Below are 19,955 nucleotides of genomic sequence, written 5' to 3' on the forward strand. Positions count from 1 at the left end.
TATCGGCCCCATTATCTAATGATAATACTCTTACACCCCAAGAGTGAGGGTACTGGGGACTGCAGAAGAGAAAGTTGGAGCTATCTTTTTTCTTCTGCCATCAAAGCAAGGAAAAGGAAGTTGTAACAACCTAGCTTCTCCTGTTCTCTGGAGTACAGAAGGAAGGCTTGGCATCCTACCTTCACTAACCAGGTGGCTTGGGTAGGTGCCTTCAACTGGTTAACCCTCTCTGTCTCTTGTTAGAGTGATTGTGTGAGTCTAGAGAGTCAATTGTCCCATCTGTTTAATGCTTATATAACAATGTACCTAAGACTAGGGGCTTTATTGGAGATCCCTTTTCTACTATTCAAAACCCTTGGTAGCCCAAGGTTGAGGTACCTGCCTCGTGCCAAGGCCATCATGCTGCATCAATCTAGGGAAGAGGCAGAAATGTAGTAGACAGAAAAAGGGAAGAAGGAGGCAGACTCCTTTTATCAGATGCCCACCCCTCCATAAAGGCATTTGCCCTCCTACTTTAATTCCCTCTTAAAGAGCCTGTGTCTTAAGCTGTTAACAGATGAACTTTGGGGAATGCTTTTAAAATACAGCACCAGCAAATGCAAACCTATTAATGAGCCCTCAAGAGACAGCTCCATTCCACAGACACATTATAGCACTCAGCACAGACTCCCTCTTCCCCTTACAGGTGTCCCTCAGAGGCTTCTGTGGGTCTAGTTCTTATTCTTACTCCAAGCTGAGGATTGGTCTTGCTTGGCATCTTCTGTAAACACTAGGAATGTGACCAGTGATGGTGGCTATCACCAGTGAAGCAGCCCCTTTGGAGCCAGGCCTTCCCTAATTCTGCTGTCCTTTAGCATATTAACTTCTCCTGAGCCTATCCTCTCTATCTCCTTTAGCCCTCCTGTTGACATCTGCCAACACCTTCACCCATCAGTAATTTCATCCTTACAGGACCTCTGCAGACCTTGCTTCCTTTGCTGGGCTCCATATCCAGCTCTGAGACAGCAAAACATAGTGGTTAGTCAAGCCTCTGAGGTGAGTCACAAGGTGCCATGTACAATTTTGTGAAACCATGAAAAAACAATCTTCTGGAGCCTGCCTTCCCTTCCTGGACAGGGGTACCTATCACAGTGATGCCCCATGGACTTTTTTTTATTTAAAAAAAATTTCAAATTATTCATTGCTAGTAGTCACAACATAACTTATAAGTAGTAAGAACTACTTATAAAAACAAATAAGTACAAATAAATATTAACAATCAAGTACTTAGAATAAATTTTAGTGCTTATTATACTCTAAATATTCACTTACTTTTCTCAATTTTCCCTTTTTTTATTTTTTCTTTTCAAGCAAGTCAGAAAATATATGCCCAGTGCCTTAGTTCACATCTGGAAATCGCAACAGTATTCCCAGCTTTGATTTTGCTCTGCTCACCTTACCAGGCACATCTTTACACACAGTGATGGCCCTAAAACCTAGTCTGTCATTTTGCTCTCTCTTAAGAACCTGTAGTGGCCAAGGTCTGAGTTCCAAATGTTGGCTTCTCAGGTGTAGGAGATCAGCCCAGCTGGGTTTCTTTCATGCCCCACCCCATGCTTCAACATAACCACATGCCTCATATTAGCTAATCCCCCCCAGGAACCATGTTCCTCTCCTCTGAGCCCCAACATAGGCATTTTCCATCAAGCTTCTATTGGATATTCAGAGCTATCTCTCTTCCATGCTTTTTCCTTCACTGTGCCTTCTAACTACCTATTGGTGGGTGGGCCTTGAATGTTCTATGGGCAGTTCCCAGGGTCATGTGCCTTAAGACATCTCTCAGTCTGGCAAACTGAAGATGCTAAGGGAGCCAACATTTTTGTGAGTGCTTAACCAATGCCAGATTTGCACATTCATGTGTTTACTTTTCATAGCAGTTATATGAGACTGTCACTCAATTTTGCCATAAGACAATGACCACACTTGTAGCTGGAGGGCTTCTCTCCAGGTCCCCCAAGCCCCGCAGTCTCACAATCCACGTATAAAATAATCACTCAGACGCTTATATCACTTATAAACTGTATGGCCGTGGCAAGCTTCTTGCTAACTGTTCTTTTATCTTAAATTAACCCATTTTTATAAATCTATACCTTGCCACGTGGCTGGTGGCTTCCCAGCGTCTTTATAGGTTGCCTCTCCTGGCCGTGGCTGCAGTGTCTCCCCTCCTCCTTCCTGTTTCCCCAATTCTCCTCTCTCTTTGTCCTGCCTATACTTCCTGCCTGGTCATTGGCCATCCGTGTTTTATTTATATAGAGTGATATCCACAGCACTTCCCCTTTCTTCTTTTTTTAAAAAGGAAGGTTTTAACTTTAACATGGTAAAATTACATATAACAAAACAATTACCGAGCAAGAATTATAGTTACAATATTAAAGAAGATGTCCTATCTATCTTATATTTGTGAGTTTAAGGTTTTATAGCTAACTTATCTTTTATCATAACTGAGGAAATTATGACTATCTATTCTTCAACCACATCAAAGACCTGAGAAGGAACATAATGGTACCTGAGAAATGGTAGACGGATGCAAGCAACTTTTGAGAATCTTGTAAGAGTAGACCAAGACAGCTGGCAGCCTGGACAGTCACCTAATAATGTTTCTCAGCATTGTTGGTGCATTCAAATTGGCTACAGGCTAGAGTATCTGACAGACCATTTTCAGAAGCAGGATTTTTGAAAGACCATCTTACCCTGTCTTGGCAGAGTACAGTGGTCGCTTTCCTTGTGTCCCGCTTGTCCAGAAAGGACAGCATTGCATTTGTACTGTCAGCCATCAAGGCAAGGGCAGTTCTTTGCCCAGTAGGCCATTTTGTGCCAAAAGACAAACCTCCAAATGGTAATGTCTTAGAAGCCCAACATTCTCTCGGGATCAATTGGTGTAGCCAGGAGCAATTGTGTCTCACGTCAACAGAATTCTAAGTTATTTAAATGCCATATTCTCTAGGTCTATGAAGTGTTTGAAGATTACCTATCTATCTGAAATATATCTATGTATACCTAGAAGACTTAACTAACATGGCTACAAATATGATTATCATAGATGACTAATTATTAATCTATTTTTAATTATCCATTACAATTTTAAATGAGTTACATAAACATAATACCTCAAACAAGAATAGAAATATCTATATATATACAGTATAACAAAATTAACTTCAAGTTTGTATCAATAAACTAAAATTTATACCAATGTAAAACATTTTAAACATAAACTAAAATCTATACCAATGTAAAACATTTTAAACAAGTTGTTCTTTAAAAGTAGATTCATTAATCTACCCTTTTATCTTATCATCTCCATATCCTATATATCCATATCATATCCCCTTTTCTTTTTTAGAAAGAGATCACATTTATAATCAACCTGTTTTAAATAAAAATATTGTTTTTTCTCTGTCCCACATCAGAGGGCTCTTCTGATTTGGGACACAAGAATCTGTTAACCATTTTTTTTAAAAGCAATATGTCTGGGTTTAGAGGGGGAGTGAGCCAATTCCACCTCTAAAGCCAGCTTGGTATATTTGGGAATTTGGGCGTAGCATCTCTTACTACTTCCTGCTGGAGGGGGGCGCTGTATCTTATGGGGAAGCAAAGAAAATTTTAAGCCTATGGGGTAGTCCTTGTGTGAACCAGTTGCCTTGAAACCACTCTGGATGTTGGATCATCTGGGCCATGGTGTCATCGGAGACCTTTCAGGGGGTCTTGGCTGGTGAAACCTGATGTATCTTAATCTGGAACAAATCCACAGTCTCCGGCTTTCTGTGGAAACAAAAGCAAAACCTCTTTTCCAAAGTAACATATCCTTAAATCTAAATTTTGAAGTCAAGTTACCTTTAAAATATACATATTGGTTTAATTTAACATCTTTTTTGATCAAATGTTTTTTTGCAGTTAAAAATCCCAAAGACAACAGAATCCAGATTGTCTGTGTAATATTCATCTTTACGTGGCTTTTTACATTAATTTTTTTGTCTCTTTCAAGCCTACGTATATTTTACACACATTGTAAACGATGTTATCTGAATCAGTCTTTTTGTGAGCCTATTGCTTTAAACTGCATCCTTCTAAGCCTGAAACAGCACTGTGGCTGCTGGCTCCGCCCACTTCAGCTTCCCAACATGGCAGTGGTACGTTTTCCGCCAGCTCTGGGAGTCATCAAGTCTCAGAAATAGTGGGTCTAAGCTTTTATCAAAGCAGCATGTAGCCCAGAAACCTTTTTTTAAAAAATACTAGTAAAGACTAAATCTACTACACAGCATAATGTGCCTCTGGCAGACCCCTTATTCCCGCCATACTGCCGGTCAAACGCACTCTCCAGGAACCCGCCAGTGTTCAAACCTGCGTTTTGCGGCGTCTAGCTGCTCATATGAGACAAGAAGGAGGAACCTGGTTTTGGCTCTGTTTAGAATTGGTTATTAAATATTCTCAGGTTTAAGGTGGAAACTCGAGCCGTTGGGCGCCATTTGTAGCTGGAGGGCTTCTCTCCAGGTCCCCCAAGCCCCGCAGTCTCACAATCCACGTATAAAATAATCACTCAGACGCTTATATCACTTATAAACTGTATGGCCGTGGCAGGCTTCTTGCTAACTGTTCTTTTATCTTAAATTAACCCATTTTTATAAATCTATACCTTGCCACGTGGCTGGTGGCTTCCCAGCGTCTTTACAGGTTGCCTCTCCTGGCCGTGGCTGCAGTGTCTCCCCTCCTCCTTCCTGTTTCCCCAATTCTCCTCTCTCTTTGTCCTGCCTATACTTCCTGCCTGGTCATTGGCCATCAGTGTTTTATTTATATAGAGTGATATCCACAGCACACACTAAATATTTAAACAGGGAATTTAATGTTTAGTAGTGGTAACCAGGCATAAAATATAGATGTGGCCCTGAAATAAAACTTAAGTTAGAAATTGCAGGAGACAGTTAACAATGTGGTCCTTGAAGAGCAGAGAGAAGAAGTGGAAAAATTCAAACTCACACCCTTGAGGGCACCAATGTCAGAGGCAGCTGCTCTGGACAGAGAAGCAGGGACCATGGAGCTTATAGTGAGTGTTGAGAAATCTGTGACATGGATTTCAGAAAGGAAGGAAGAACCAATGGTGATGGAGAAGGAGACCAAGTGATGTTCTCAGTACCAGGAACCTCCAGGGAGGAGCTACGTTTGCCCCTCCTAGGCCCCAACTGTCCTTCTCCTGAACAGTCTGCATCATCAAGCAGTTTCTGGTCGAAGGGTTCCAGCCTCTGCATTGTAGAGCTGGAGGACCCCAGAGATAAAAGTCTAGTAACGGCACATGCAGGAACTGTGGATGTTCCTGTGACACAAAGAATAAGGGAACTTCCCCACGATTGACAGCTTAGAACAGAGGCAAGATTTGATCCATTACTAGCACTGGTTGCCTACCACTCGGACAAAAATGTAGAATGAATGAGTGAGTGAGTGAACTACAGACACAGGGATCATACTTCATCCAGTCTGTGTTTTGTGGCCCTTGCAATCTGACAGCTTCTTTGTCACCCTTCAGGTCATCCACTGGAACTCCCCTAAAAAGCTCCGTGTGAAGAACAAACATGTGGAATTCTTCCGCAACCTCTACCTGACTTTCCTGGAGTATGATGGCAACCTCCTACGGCGGGAGCTGTTTGGCTGCCCCAGCGAGACTGATGTCAACAGTGAAAATGTGAGTGTTTAACAGATAGTGGGAGAGATTGGCCACATTCTCATTTGTCTGTTTTGGGTTCTTGTTGGGTTCTGCAGGCAGCTCAGGTCTGGATCTTGAGGAACAAGACACACCTTACCTGCCATGGAATCCATGACCCAATAGAGCAATGGTCATATCATCTGGTCACTTCCTGTGGAGCAATGTGAACTTGGAAGGAGACATTAGCTCAGCGAATGGGTCAAACTGAGTTTCCAGGCAGAACAAGCCATCAGATTTGCATTGTCTGCCTCATGGCCAGGAAACTCCCAAGTTTGTGATAGTGAAGGCATCCATATAGGACACATGATTCATTGGTTGGAACCTAGGTACTTCCACAGGTACTGGCTCCTTCCTATTTGGTTTGGGCAAGGAAAGTGTTGAGTGAAGAGTTACAGGAATAGCTGAAGATATTGGGTGTTTTTGTTGTTATTGTTATTTCCTATTCTTTCATATGCTGTAGCTCATTTTTGTTCATTGAGTCCTCCTTTTACTATTGAAAAGTTCAAGTAGAGAAATTAGGCAAGTTGCCCATGGTAACAGAGCAAGCAATTATGCTAGCTATGACCAACACTAAATTCTTAAGAATATAAGAAAAGAATTAGCCAGACGGTGGTGGTGCACTCCTTTAATCCCAGCACTCGGGAGGCAGAGGCAGGTGGATCTCTGTGAGTTTGAGGCCAGCCTGGTCTACAGAGCAAGATCCAGGAAAGGCGCAAAGCTACACAGAGAAACCCTGGCTCGAAAAACCAAAAAAAAAAAAAAAAAAAAAAAAAAAAAAAAAAAAAAAAAAAAAAGAAAGAAAGAAAAAAAAGAAAAGAAAAGAACATGGTAGCCACAGGCAACAGAACAGAACAGAACAGAATAGAATAGAATAGAATAGAATAGAATAGAATAGAATAGAATAGAATAGAATAGAATAGAAAATAGAATAGGATCAAGCTCACCTGAGTATAACTATATTACCTTTGTTGACATAAAAACCACAGGTCTTGTCTTAAAGGGAATAAAAGAGTTTATTCTTGAGCCATTTTTAGTGTCACGGCCCAGGAACACAGACTTAGGTCACCCCAAATTCCATGTTCCAATGTGAAAGCAGTTTTATGAAGTTTTATAAATTCATAGAACAAAAATAATCATAAATCAAGACAAGTTTAAAATATATTGGTGGGTACATCAGAGGCAGGTACAGCAAGATGGGGGAAGATGCTCTCTTAGCTTTTGGTGGAAGCTAGTAATATGCTAAGTTAATAGATTATGAAGGGTTTTTATCTATTAGTCACAAGATCTTATTTCTTAGGGGTAGGCAAGGAATGGCTGTCCTGGAGAGCTAGAACTAGCCCAAGATAAGGTAGTTAGCCTCAAGTGCATTCAACATCCCAGTCAGTCTCTGCAAGCAAAGCTGTTTTCCTGGAGTTTTTGTTCAGACTTTTTCATTTCTACCTTTGTGACCTCAAAGGAGATACTCTGTGTCTCTGTATCTCTGTTTGCTGTGTTGCAAAATGAGTAAGAAATGGCATGTATGCCTCCCAGCTCAGCATCTGTACATTAGATTCTAGGAAAATACATGCTACTTTGTCTCTTGTGTCCTCTACAGAAGAAATTGTTTCATTCCTTCAGTATAGAAACATTATTCCTCTCATTCTGAGCACTGAGAGGGGTGAAAGAGGGACTGATGAGATGGCTCAGTGGTTGAGTGTACTGGCTGCACTTGCAGAGGATGCATTCAGTTTCCAGCACTCAAATGGCAGCTCATCACCATATATAACTCCAATTTCAAGGAGTCTGATGCCCCCTATGGCTTCTATGGCATTATAGGTGTGTGGTACATATACATATATGTAGGCAAACACTCGTACACTTAAAATGAAAATAAATCAATCTGTTAAGACAGGCAATGGAAGGAAAGAAGGAATGGTCTCTCCTTCAGGAGATAACTACCCAAGCTGTGAGTAAAAATGATGAGCTAATAGCCAGTGCTACATAGCAATGACCAGTGAGAAGCCAGGCAGATTCTTTCTTTGGGGAGAAGCAAGCTTGAGATGAGGAGGTAAAATTGACACTGAAACCTGAGTGACAAGAAAGCCAGCTGTAGTCAAGCAAGGGAGATACATTCCAGGTAGAAAATGTACCTGGTGCAAAGGCACAGAGGCAGGTCCAGTTTGAAGAACAGGGTAGGGACTAGTGGTTGAGAGAAAGAAGACACAGCAGGTAATAATAATCAGATGGAAGGACATGTGAGCTTACAAACAGTCCTTTGTAAACTAAGGAAAAAGTGTCTGAATCTAGAGTTTCCTTCTGAGACTGGCAAGGCTTTTATTGCTATCTTAAATGTTTTGAGATGTCTTTTAGAATCCCCGTGGAAGGTCATGAGACCTTCTTGGCCTTTGATGGAGTAACTGATCACAATACCACTTTGGAATCACACTGAAGTTGCTACTTGCTCCAGCTCTTCTCCTTGTCCTCCTAGACTCCTTCTCACTATCTACAGTTCACTGCTGGCAACAGAGAAGGGAAGCCAGAAAGCACTTGAGTCTCTCGGGCTCTGAGAAGCACTATTTCCATTCACCGCATTTCCCCCAGCTTTTCTCTTTGCCTAAATCAGAGTTTGTTCTCACCACTGATGGTTGAGTGCCTGCTTGGAGTTTTCTCCCAAATGCACAGTGTAAACTCTCTTCCATCATTTCCCCTCTGTCACTGACTACCCATCATCTGCATCCCTGATTTCTCAGTGTTAACTTTAAGTACTTCAAAGCCTGTCAGCCTCCTCCTTTCCCTGTATCCAGAGGATGTAGCAGTCACTTTCTGCCCTTTTCAGAACCTGGAACTGTGCTTGATTGTTCATTATGTATATGCAAATGCAAGCCATAGTCCAAGGGCTTGGCAGTGCCCTGATATGGACATCAGACACTGAGCCATATACAAGCTGCCACTTAATAACTCCTGGTAAAGCAGAGAGAACAGGCTTTCCAGGTCTGAGGGTGCCCTGCTCTAAGCATTCAGCACCCCAGCCTCTCCCCACCAAGTGCCATGTACCAGCCACACACACACCCCCATTGGTCTTATATATGTGTGCTTTCCACCACCTAGAATACCTTGTCTCTCTCTGCCTGGCATGTTTAAATTTTCTCATTTAAATGGCGACCCAGAGTAACCCCTTAAGTCAAATTCTGTGATCTATCTCATTTTCTTTCCATCAGAGAATTCACTACTATCTGCAATTACATAGACTGCTTCTTTCCTCATTCCACCCACCAACCCGAAATATAAGGCTTCTAGGTTGGAGACTTTGAACCATTCTCCTCTCAAATCCAATCCTAGAACAGAACCAGGCATATGATAAATGCTCACAGAATGAACCTAGTGAACAATTAGAGAAATACAACACCAGGTAAAAGGAAAGGCAGGCAAGTGAAGAGGCAGGGGCAGAAAACAGTGTGATGTTGGCTTCTGTTTGATAGTATTTCATACTGCAAGCTACAGCACAAGGGCTTTGGCTGGGTTGGGAGTTTGGGCTGTTGATTTTATAGGCATGGTCACATTTACATTTGAGAGAAGTCAATGCAGAGAACAAAATTAGAAAGATAAGACTGGACACAGGAAAGCCATTTAGAGACTATGTTCCAGTCCAGGTAAAGAGATGATAATGGGGTTGAACTTGGCCAGGAGCACCAGGAATATAGAGCTCAGCTGGAATGATTTGTCGATTCTAAGGACAGAGGAAAAGGTATAGCTAGCACTCATGAAGGCAGCAGGGTCCTGTACGCTGCCTTACAGATAACTTTGTTGGCTAAATTGCAGGCTGAATCATCCAGCAGAGACAGAGGCTACATGAGGAGATAGACAGTCTGTGGACATTGCACTCCTAGTGGCCTAGCTCTGTGGGAAGTCCACCACCTGGGCAAGAGTGAGGTAAAAACAAAGGCAAACAGCGTCAAATCCAGGGTCCTGTCCGAAGCTGATGCTTTGAACTCTAGGAAGAGTCCATCAGAGCTGACACAGTGCACAGATGGCTGTGAGTCTGAAGGAAGCAGTCAAGACCCACTTCACTTGACCCTGATGGGAACGGGTTCCATGGCATTCAATACAAGCCTCAAGACTTAATCCTCTACCCAGCAGATGCTCACTGAGTTGCCAGATACAGGGCTAGTGATGGGACAAGATGCTCTTAAGATTTCACAGTGTTTGTCTCCTAGGGAATGCAGACAGGCATGAAGCTATCATAGGGTGGCAAGTGCCAGCATTGTAGCAGTGCTCTGAGAGTACACTGGGAAAGAGTGTACTTAGTCACATGGCTAAGAGAGAGAATTTCAGTGAGAGAGATATACTGAAGGAAGATTTTTTTAAAATATATTTCCCCCAATATTTGAACCTAAAGTACCATGCATTATAGGCAGACACTCTATGACGACACCCCTAATCTCTTTGTTTTTCTAAGTTTGGCTTTCATTTTATTTTAAGATGAAAGTTTTGCTAGGTTTCCTAGACTAGCCTCGTGCTCACTCTGTAGTCCAGGCTAGATCTAAATATGTGATCCTTCTGCTCCCCCAAGTGTTATGATTGCAGGCCTGCAGCTCAAGATGTGGCCAGGAGCTTAGATCTGAAGGCTGGATAAGTAGGAATGTGGAGTCTACAGTGTGGACTATGTGGGAAGAAGAAGTGGAGATCAGGTAGACACAGGTTATAAAGGATGCCATTTTCATGCCTGCTCAGCTGTTTCTTCAGTGGTGGTAGTGAGTGATGGTGATGATGAGTGTGTGAAACCTCTAGAGATTAGAAACCTTCATTTAATAGACAAAAGACCTCAGCAAAATTCCATAAATGCTCTTAGCCCCTGGATTTACCATCTGATCAATGGGGACAGGGATGTCTTCCTGAGTGTTTCCTGGCATAACATCTAAAGAGAAGGTCTTGCTTTGAGGAACATTGCATGCACTGGGATTTAACTTTTGTCTGAAGGTGACTGTCATTTCCTGAATAGGCATCAGGTTTAATTAATACTTCTACTGGGGGAATGGCTGAGAAACAAACCTGTGGAGTCCCTTAGAAATCTATCTATAAAGCGTACGTACAAGTTGTGCCACTTTTGCTGTAGGTCAGGCAATCCTCCTGAGTAAGAGATTCACAGCAGGAAGTATGGGCCATTTGGTTCTTCCTGATGCTGAAACCTGATAATGAGGAAGAGGACAAGGAGGACGAGGAGGATGAGGATGAGGAGGAGAACAACAACAAGAATATTAATTAGTTAAGGATGTCTTAGTAAAGCAACTTAGGGAGGAAAGAGTGTATTTGGCTTATACTTCCATATCATTCACTGTTCATTATCAAAAGCAGGGTAGGACTCAAGTAGGGTAGGAACCTCAGGGTAGGAGCTGATGCAGAGGCCATGGTGGGGTGCTTCTTACTGGTTTGCTCCCCATGGCTTCCTCATCCTGCTTTCTTACAGAACCCAGAACCACTAGCCCAGAGGTGGCAGCCCTCCCCTATCCAACACTAATTAAGAAATTGCCCTGCAGGTTTACCTACAACCTGATCTTATGAAGGCACTTTCTCAAATGAAATTCCCTCATCTCAAATGACTCTACCTTGTGTTTGATATAAAACTAGCCAGCACAAGGAGTTTGCCTTAGTAGCAATGAACTGGGTAGGAGCAGAGCCTCCAGCCAAGGGACTGCCTATGTGACAAAACAGTCAGATTTAGAAGAAAAGAGGCTCCACCAAGAATATTGAATGCCAGCAGCTGGTGAGACATAACCACTACTGCCCAATAGTTTGTCTGGCCATCTGTCTATGGAACCAGTGAATTCATTTACATAATGCAATATAATGCAGTAATTCCTAATATGCATGGCTATCTATAGTTCCTTATCTAGAGTAGGGATGGAGATGAGAATTCTTTACCTTACCATCTATCTCCCTCTTCCATTGCCACCCATTCCTCAGGCATATCCAGGAAACAAACCCTTATTGGTAGAAGTATTAAGGCAACTCCACTTAGTTAAAAGGGGGGTTTATTTGGTGGTTTTACTTACAATAAGTAAAGGGATAAGTTACAGGATCCAGGAAAGATGAAGTGCAGTCCAGCAGTGTTCTCTGGAGAACTCTGTTTGGTCTAACATCCAGGATTACCAGGAATCAAGAAAGCCGGCACATCCGGATCTCGGGTCTTAAGGGCTCCTGTCTGGGCCCTGCCTCAGGAGCAGGCCATAGGTAGGTGTGACAGTTGCCGGAAGCCTCAATGTGGGTAGTATTTCCAGGTCAAAGCTGGAACAGCTACCCACTACAAACCCTGATGCTCCATGGAACAAAGCTGATGAGAGTTACTGTTGTTCTCTGCCCACCTTCCCATTCAAAATTCCAACTCTTGTGTCTTGCTGAAATCCTCAAAAGACAGGGAGCTCACCACTTCTAGGGCATATCCTCCACTGCAGGCCCTCACTAGATGAGAAACTCTGGCTCCTGTTAACTTGAAAGCATCCTCTCTGCAAAGAACCTATCAATCAGAGACCTATCCTCCAGAGCAGTGAAAACTCAGGGCAGTCTAGTCTTGAATTGGGCATAGCATGTCTTCCTATTGTTTGTCAGTCTAGAACATGTAACTCTTCCTAAGAACCGTATCATACAATAAGTCTCTCTTATCAAGAAGGCTTTGCTTCACCCAGGAGTTTGCTGATAAAAGAAGTTCACCTTTTAAAAATGCTTGAAATAGTCAGGTGCTACCAATTTAGATGGAACCCAGTAAAGGGCATGCCCTTACTTTACTAACTAAAATAAACTGAATCCAGTTTATACTTTTTGGTAACTCCATGGAGATTGAAGAGGACAGAGGGCTGGCCAGAGGAAGGATGCCATCTACCCAGTCAGAAAATGGCCTGAGACGATTGGCTGCTCGTTTTGCACATTCTTTTCTGACAGCTGTCACTGTCAGCCTCAGGAACAGAGCTGTTTAGGTTCACCTCCTTGGCAGCCAAAAAAACTATACATGAAAAGCCCTTTATTTCAGAGAGACCCATGGTAAAAGAGTTATCTGTTGTTAACAGCTAATTATGAAACCTATTGGACATCTGTAAAAAGAAAAAAATACTAGACACCAATGACTTCAGAATTTGTATGTAATAATAGACAGCAGTCAGGACCTGCAAATCAAAGCTTTCTTATCCCGTGGCCACAGCAGACATCAGTAATTGATAACAGCATCTCTACACTTGGTACCAGGGTGCATATACTTCCCACAGGAGCACTCTGTGTCATCAGTTTCTGTCTCCTAGAAGTGGTTTAAGTATGCAAGGCTGCTGGGCATCACAGGACTGAAGCTCTGTCATTATCACAGCTGTTTGTGCTCCACCAGGAGCTCTATCCACTTTCTGCTAGCCTTTGGGAGCTGAGGTTTCCTTCATGGAATGAGAGAGAGAAATAGAAGGAAACCTTGTGAGGCATGTGTCACAGTAACAAGCACTCAGAAGACTGGAGTCATACAACTCCCAAATGATAAGACCAGAATTGTTACCAGGTCTACCTAACTCTAAAGCCCCATAGCAGGATGGTGCTCCCCCTGTGGAGGTTGAGACAGCTGCAGATTTAGACATGACATGATGATGATAAAAAGCCCCCACTTGTTTCCTTTAGTCTTTCTTACTCAGCCCCGCAAAACATTTGTTACTAGTTCCATTTTTAGAGAAGGAAATGGAGGCTTAGAGAGTTAAAATCACAGAACAGAGTGATGGCAGACTGAGAGCTGATATCAAGCTCTCATCTATATCAGTCACTGTCCCTTTATCTGTGAAAAATAGCCCTCAATCAACACTCCTCCCGAGCATGACCTCTCTTCCATGACCCCTTTCTATTTTTTTTCATAGCACTTATACCAATTAATACACAGCCATGACATCTGTGTGTGTACACGCATGTGTATGTGTCTCTGTGTGCATATGGGTACAGCACCAGGGTGTCAACATTGGTGTGTCCTCCACTATTGCTCCCAACCTATCTTTTGAGATAGTCTCTCATTGAGCTTGGTGCTCACCAATTAGATGCAGTGGGTAAACAGTAAGCTTCAGGGATCCACCTGCCTCTACCTTCTAGTACCAGAATTACAAATATATATAATTATGCCTGGCTTTTTTTAATGTTGGCACTAAGTATTTGAATTTAGATCCTCAGGCTTACATTGTATGGGAAAAGAATAATTTGGGGTCACACAAAGAAAAAGCACAAAGCAAAAGAAACTTGGCAAGGAGGTTTCTTTTGGCAAAAGAAGAGGTTCACCTTGATCCAGACCAGGCTAGCAAACACACCAAGGCAGGTCACTAAGTTTTCATTATAATAAAGGTAGTGGCTGGAACTCATCCCATTACTGAGTGCTCAATCTTACAGTCTGACTCAGTTTTCTAATTGGTGGGAAGGGAAAGGGTGTGAGAGAGTCAAATATAAAGAAATCTGTAGTCGGGCAAATAAGTACATTACAAGTTGGAGGAGGTGAGGTTTATGGAATATTGAGCCTTAGTGGGTGAGCTACCTTTAATAGAAAAATGTATTTTTCGCAGTAGCAAGCACATTACCCCCTCCATTTCCCTAGCCCCAATTCATGATGTCAGTTTTGCTTCTTCTCCATCAGAATATCTGCATATATGGAAAGACTGCCTGCCACCTGGTTCTTAATTATTCTTGTTAACTATAAGAACTGCAACAGTTTGCCTAAAATATGCATTTTCCTGAATGATTATAGGAGTATAGGATGAAGAAATCTAGCCCTAGACTAGACCTATGACTTGGGGTATGACTCCAGCTTTCTGTGAGCTTCTGTTTTCTCACCTGTAAAATAGTTATTATTTAATCCATAAAGGTCATGTTTAGAGGGCTAAAAGTTAAGGTGCCCAGTGTACCAACCACTACAGGAAGTTCTTGTTATGTGTGTTGTGAAAAGCTTATCTGAGACACCTTTCCTTCAACCCCCTCTGAGATCTCATATTATATCATCTCTGAAATGAGTAAGGCTTACAAGTTCAGGTCTCTTATGCTATGAAGGTGATAGACTGGCCATCTGTGAAGCTCTATTCCCTGATACTAAGCCCACTAGGAGAAAAAGACAGCAGCTTCACCATGGCTCTCTTAGAAGTTAAAAATAAGACACATATAAACAGATTCTATAAACACTTTATGACATCATTCTGTACAGCACTACCAAGGAACAGATGGCTTGTGTGGAAACATCTGTACCCCAGAGAAACTCCAGAGGAAAGCCAGAATGTGCTATTGTACTCATAGACCAGCAGCATGCCACCAGCTTTTCAGTCACACAATTACAATTGAACCCAACATGGACAGTGCCTGGAGCCCTAAAGATGGGCTGAGCAGGGCTCCTCACCAGTTACCCTCGGTGGACATGTTAATCTCCAAAGTCTTACAAATCACAGTGTGGCTAGGTGGATCAGGGGAAGAGATGAAAAGAAGAGGAGCCAAGGATTATAAGATTCTGTGGGCAGATATCTAGGTATAGGCTTGTCCTTTGTAGCTTGCTTTTTAGTTCCAGGTCAGCCCTACCTTGTACAGAGTCTACTTCCCCTGAGCCCCTGGCTTCTGGTCATGCCCATATATTCAGGTAGTTCTGTATCTTCTTATGAGACTACCTCATGAAAAATCTGTGGGATTTAAGGTGAGCTGTTTAAATTTTCTGTAACCCCCTGTAAAATCGAATCAAGGATATGAACTTGATAGACTTTCAATGACAAAAATAAGTTCTGGCAGTATAATGGCTAGTATTGTCAACTTGACAAAATCAAGAGTCACTTGGAAGATAGACCTTGCAGAACACCTATGGGAGATTATCTTACTCTAAGGTAAGAAGACTCACCCTCTGTGAATGATGCCATTCCAAAGGTAGGGTATCTTGAACTCTGTAACAGTGAGGAAATAAAGCTGAGCACTCACATGAATTCATTGCTCTCTTTTGACTATGGACATAATGTGACCAGCTGTTTTAAGCTCTTGGTGACTTGACCATGATAAATTGTAACTTGAAAGTATGAGCTAAAATAAACCTGTTTTCCTTTAAGTGGCTTTTTATCAGAGGATTTTATAATAGCAACAGAAAAAACAAACAAACAAAAAACAACTAAAAAAACTAAAATTTTGGCAGGTTGGCAGCTTATAATAATGTGCCACCAGCACTTGTTCCCCCAAATCAAGTTGTACTCATGATTACACTGACGTTCAGGCTGGGGTTCCAATCCCAGCACCACAACAAAAAGAGAAATTGCTGACTTGCTTCTTTACCTCTCCTTCTAGACTACAAGATCCATTGAAATGCAGAAACAAAGGCCTCGTGTTCATCTCTAACCTAGAGATTGATAGGAAATAAGAGCCTGATAATTGTGTCTGGGAAAAAGGATGTCATGTCTTTTTCTTTTCTGTCCTCTCCAAGCCTAATCAGGGCCTGCAGAGAGATCCCTTCTGAACCTTCACTGAACATACTTGAATGTGGGCTCTTCCTCTCATGAAAGACTGAAAGTGGCTTCTAGTTTGGTCTCCTGAGTAAAAATGTCCAGAATACCTGGAACTTGTTGACTAATACATACAGAAGATAACTGTGAGTTAGTGATGTTTCTCTCCCTGTCTGTGTGGTTCAACAAAACTTAACTACTTCATGGAAACCACAAGACAGAAGAGCCTTGGATGAGATCTAAGTAGATGAGTGTGGTGCGCCAGGTTCTCTGAGAAAATCTCTGGGGCAGCATCCCCCCTCTTGCCGTGTGTGTGTGTGTGTGTGTGTGTGTGTGTGTGTGTGTGTGTGTGTGTGTGTGTGTGCTTGTGCAGGCCAGTGGCACACTCTGGATGTCCTTCTCTATTACTTTCCACATTCATTTTTTGGAACAGAATGTCTCACTGGACCTGGAGTTTCAGGGGTCCACCTGTCTCATCCCTCAGCACTTGGGTCACAGATGGGCACAATCATTTCTGGGTTTTATGTAGGTGCTGGGTATCCAAACACAGGTTCATGTGCTGTGCTGTGAATGCGTTACTCACCAAGTTATCTACCAAGCCCTCCACATTTCCTCATTTTTAATCTGAGGGCAGCGGGACCAATCCTTACCACATCATACAAATGTTAGGGGGAAACAAGTAGTGGATATGAATTCCATTTAAAGACAATTTAAATTCAAAGTAATTTGAAATCATGAGCAATATTCTTATTGTTAGCTTACCCACCAACATTTTTATCTGTTGTTCCAAGACAACAGAAGGAAAAAAACTCTGAAGTGGCCTCTGAGATTCCTTCTTCAGTCCATTGGACTTTGTCTCGATTACTTGCTAGTTAAGCAGGATGTTGTTGGTTGTGTTTGCTCTTTTGGGGGGCCTGCCACCCAGCTCCCAAATAAATCACACACAGAGGCTTGTTCTCAGTTATGAATGCCCAGCTTTAGTTTGGCTTATTTCTGGCCAGCTTTCCTTGACTTTAAATTATTTCATCTACCTTTTTCCTCTGGGCTTATACCTTTTTCTTACTTTAGTATACCTTACTTTCACTCTTACTCCCTGGCTGGCTGGCTGGCTGGCCCCTAGCATCTTTCTCTCCTTTTTCTCTTTTCTTTTCTCCCAGATTTCTCCTTCTATTTATTTTTTCTGCCGAGTAGCACCACCTATCCTTTTCCTGCCTTGCAGGGTCATTCAGCTCTTTTTATTAGACCATCAGGTGTTTTAGACAGGCAAAGTAACACAGCTTCACAGAGTTAAACAAATGTAACATAAAAGAATGCAACACATCTTTGCATCATTAAACAGATAGTTCACAGAATACAGATATGTAACACATCTTAAAATCATATTCCTACAACAGGGTATGCCTAGTAATGTAACACAAGCAACTATAACATGGTTCAATATCCTGAGCAGAAAAATCCAAGTAAGTTTTCATAATTGTCATATGGCTCTTCTTCAGGTTCAGAAGCAAAACCTTTCTTGTCTTGTTTCTGCCCTCCATGAAACTCTGGATCCCTCTGGGGAACTCTTTTACTCTGGCTGTCAGCCAAGAAAAGAACATAGTATTTGTGTCTGAGACTCAAAAGTGCAAGCCTATCTGTCTAAATGCAAGGAGCTGAAAATATAGCCCAGCTGTGTTCCAAGAAAAAAATAATGCTGGTATTGGTGAGCACAAGAGTGTCTCTGCTACTTAAGTAATGCATGCACTAAATCTTCTATAGCTGTCTACATCTGCTCACCACTTAAAAGCCAGTACTGGGGATAGAGGATTGGATAGAAATGCAATATGGTTATTTGAGGGCTGACCATGGGAAAATGAAAATGAAGGAAGATAACCATCCTCAAATTTCCATCTTGGGGAACTCTGGAACACAGAAGGGGCTTTTGTAGATAGCAGATATAGTCTTCACCTAAGGCATGTCTGTGTCCCTTGACCTTGACCTCAAGGAAATAGTTACAAATAAATTACTTGCTGCAACTTATTTTTGGGTTTGTTGTTACCGTTGTTATTGTTTATCTGGATGTCCTTCTCTATTACTCTCCACATTCATTTTTTGGAACAGAATGTCTCACTGGACCTGGAGTTTAAGGGATCCACCTGTCTCGTCCCCCAGCACTGGGGTCACAGATGGGCACAATCATTTCTGGATTTTATATGTTACTATTGTTATTGTTCATAATAAAATTTTATGCATGAGTGCAGTATGTAAGTGTTACAGCTCTGTGGGGAAAGGTTTTCCCAATGAAAGTGTTACAGCACTGCTGCTCTGGTGGCAGGGTGAGGGTGTTCCCCAGTTGGAAGTGTTACAGCTCTAAAGGACATGTGTCAGGAGCCAATGAATACCACACAGTCACACCACACAACAAACTTCACAAAAGAGATTTATTGGGAGGGAAAAACCCAGGAGGGTGGCTGCTTCTGCTCAGGTGAGAAGCAGCAGAGGACTGGGCAGAAGACAGAGTTTATATAGAGTTTCTTGGGGTTGGTGGGGGGAGGCTTTCCCAGGTGGTCTAGAATTGGAGGGATTTGTGGCCTGGTCTTGGGGCAAGCTCTGGGACTGGTGGGATTCTGTGGCCTGATCTTGAAGCTCAGGGATCGATGGTTTTGTTTTTGTTTTTTATATTGTTTTTGTTTTCTTGGCCCTGGTCTCTTGCTTGGGTTCAAGCCAGGGACAGTATGTTCTTTCCTTGGCCCTAGACTTGGGGTCAAGTCAGGATCAGGGTATCCTTTCCCTTGGCCCTGGTCTCAGGGTTGAGTCAGGGTCAAGGTGTTCTTTCCCTGGTTCTTTTACCATGTATTGTATATATCATTTCCATTCCTTTTTCTTCCCTCCAACTACTCCCTTTCCCTGTCCTACTCCCAAATTCATGATCTCTTCTTCTGTAATTAGAATGGTGTGTGTGTGTGTGTGTGTGTGTGTGTGTGTGTGTTGCATACAAAACCTTCTAAGTCCATATTTATTTTAGTATTGCTCATATGTACATGTATTTAGAGATGACCACTTAGATTAGATATATTGTCATTATGCAGATCTTGTTTAGTCAACCATATTGTTGAGATTTCATGGTTGCATACTTGCTGCAATTTAACCACCATAATAATTCACATCCTTTGTATAAATTGATGCACAGAGTTAAAAAATAAGGACGTTCTGGTATTAGCTGAAGTCACCAGATATTCTGATATGTAAATTTATGTCAAGAATTTTTAACAGTTAACATCTTTGTTATTTAAGCCCACTTTAAATTTTTTTTTCTTACAACATTGTTTCACTTTGTAGCCAAGACTGGCCTCAAACTTGAGATCTTCTCCCCTTACCTTAAGCCTAGCCCTGGTGTGGCTTTTCCTTATAATTTAGAATGCCTGGAAAAGAAAGCCAGCATAACTCTGCCAAGGACAACTACCAGAGGAATGTCACTGTTACACAGCCACAGAACCATTTAGCTGGATGATAGAGGTAAACACACACACACACACACACACACACACACACACACACCCCTCAGAGACCACTGGTCTTGACATGATAGTGACATGGTGATGAGAAAAGCTCAGAGTAAATGTCCTTAGGTTCAGTCCTAGCTGCTTGGTTCACTGATCATGTAACCTTGAACACTTGGCTGAACCTGTCAGCTTGTAAAGCCTTCATCAAAAACACAGGACTGACAGGTGGGGCTGGTGTGAAGATTAAATGGGAGAACCTGCCCTGCCAGACCAGCTCCAAGTAACCTGCTGATTTTCCAAAGA

At 42.2% G+C, this 19,955-nt stretch overlaps 1 protein-coding gene across 9 annotated transcripts in view; it reads left to right on the plus strand.

The window, feature by feature from the left end:
* The window catches only part of Large1 (LARGE xylosyl- and glucuronyltransferase 1), a 513,859-nt gene that overhangs the window by 466,267 nt on the left and 27,637 nt on the right, over nt 1-19,955 (plus strand). For all 9 annotated transcript variants that reach the window (XR_013051265.1, XM_042277521.2, XM_042277520.2 and 6 more), the window contains one exon: nt 5,558-5,713. Coding sequence is in view for 8 of the 9 variants with exons in the window: in XM_042277521.2 (XP_042133455.1) it covers nt 5,558-5,713 (156 nt within the window). In the remaining variant the exon portion in view is untranslated. The remainder of the gene's footprint in view (nt 1-5,557; nt 5,714-19,955) is intronic.

The sequence above is a fragment of the Peromyscus maniculatus genome, chromosome 5 (assembly GCF_049852395.1).
Source record: "Peromyscus maniculatus bairdii isolate BWxNUB_F1_BW_parent chromosome 5, HU_Pman_BW_mat_3.1, whole genome shotgun sequence".
In the NCBI taxonomy this organism is placed as follows: Eukaryota; Metazoa; Chordata; class Mammalia; order Rodentia; family Cricetidae; genus Peromyscus; species Peromyscus maniculatus.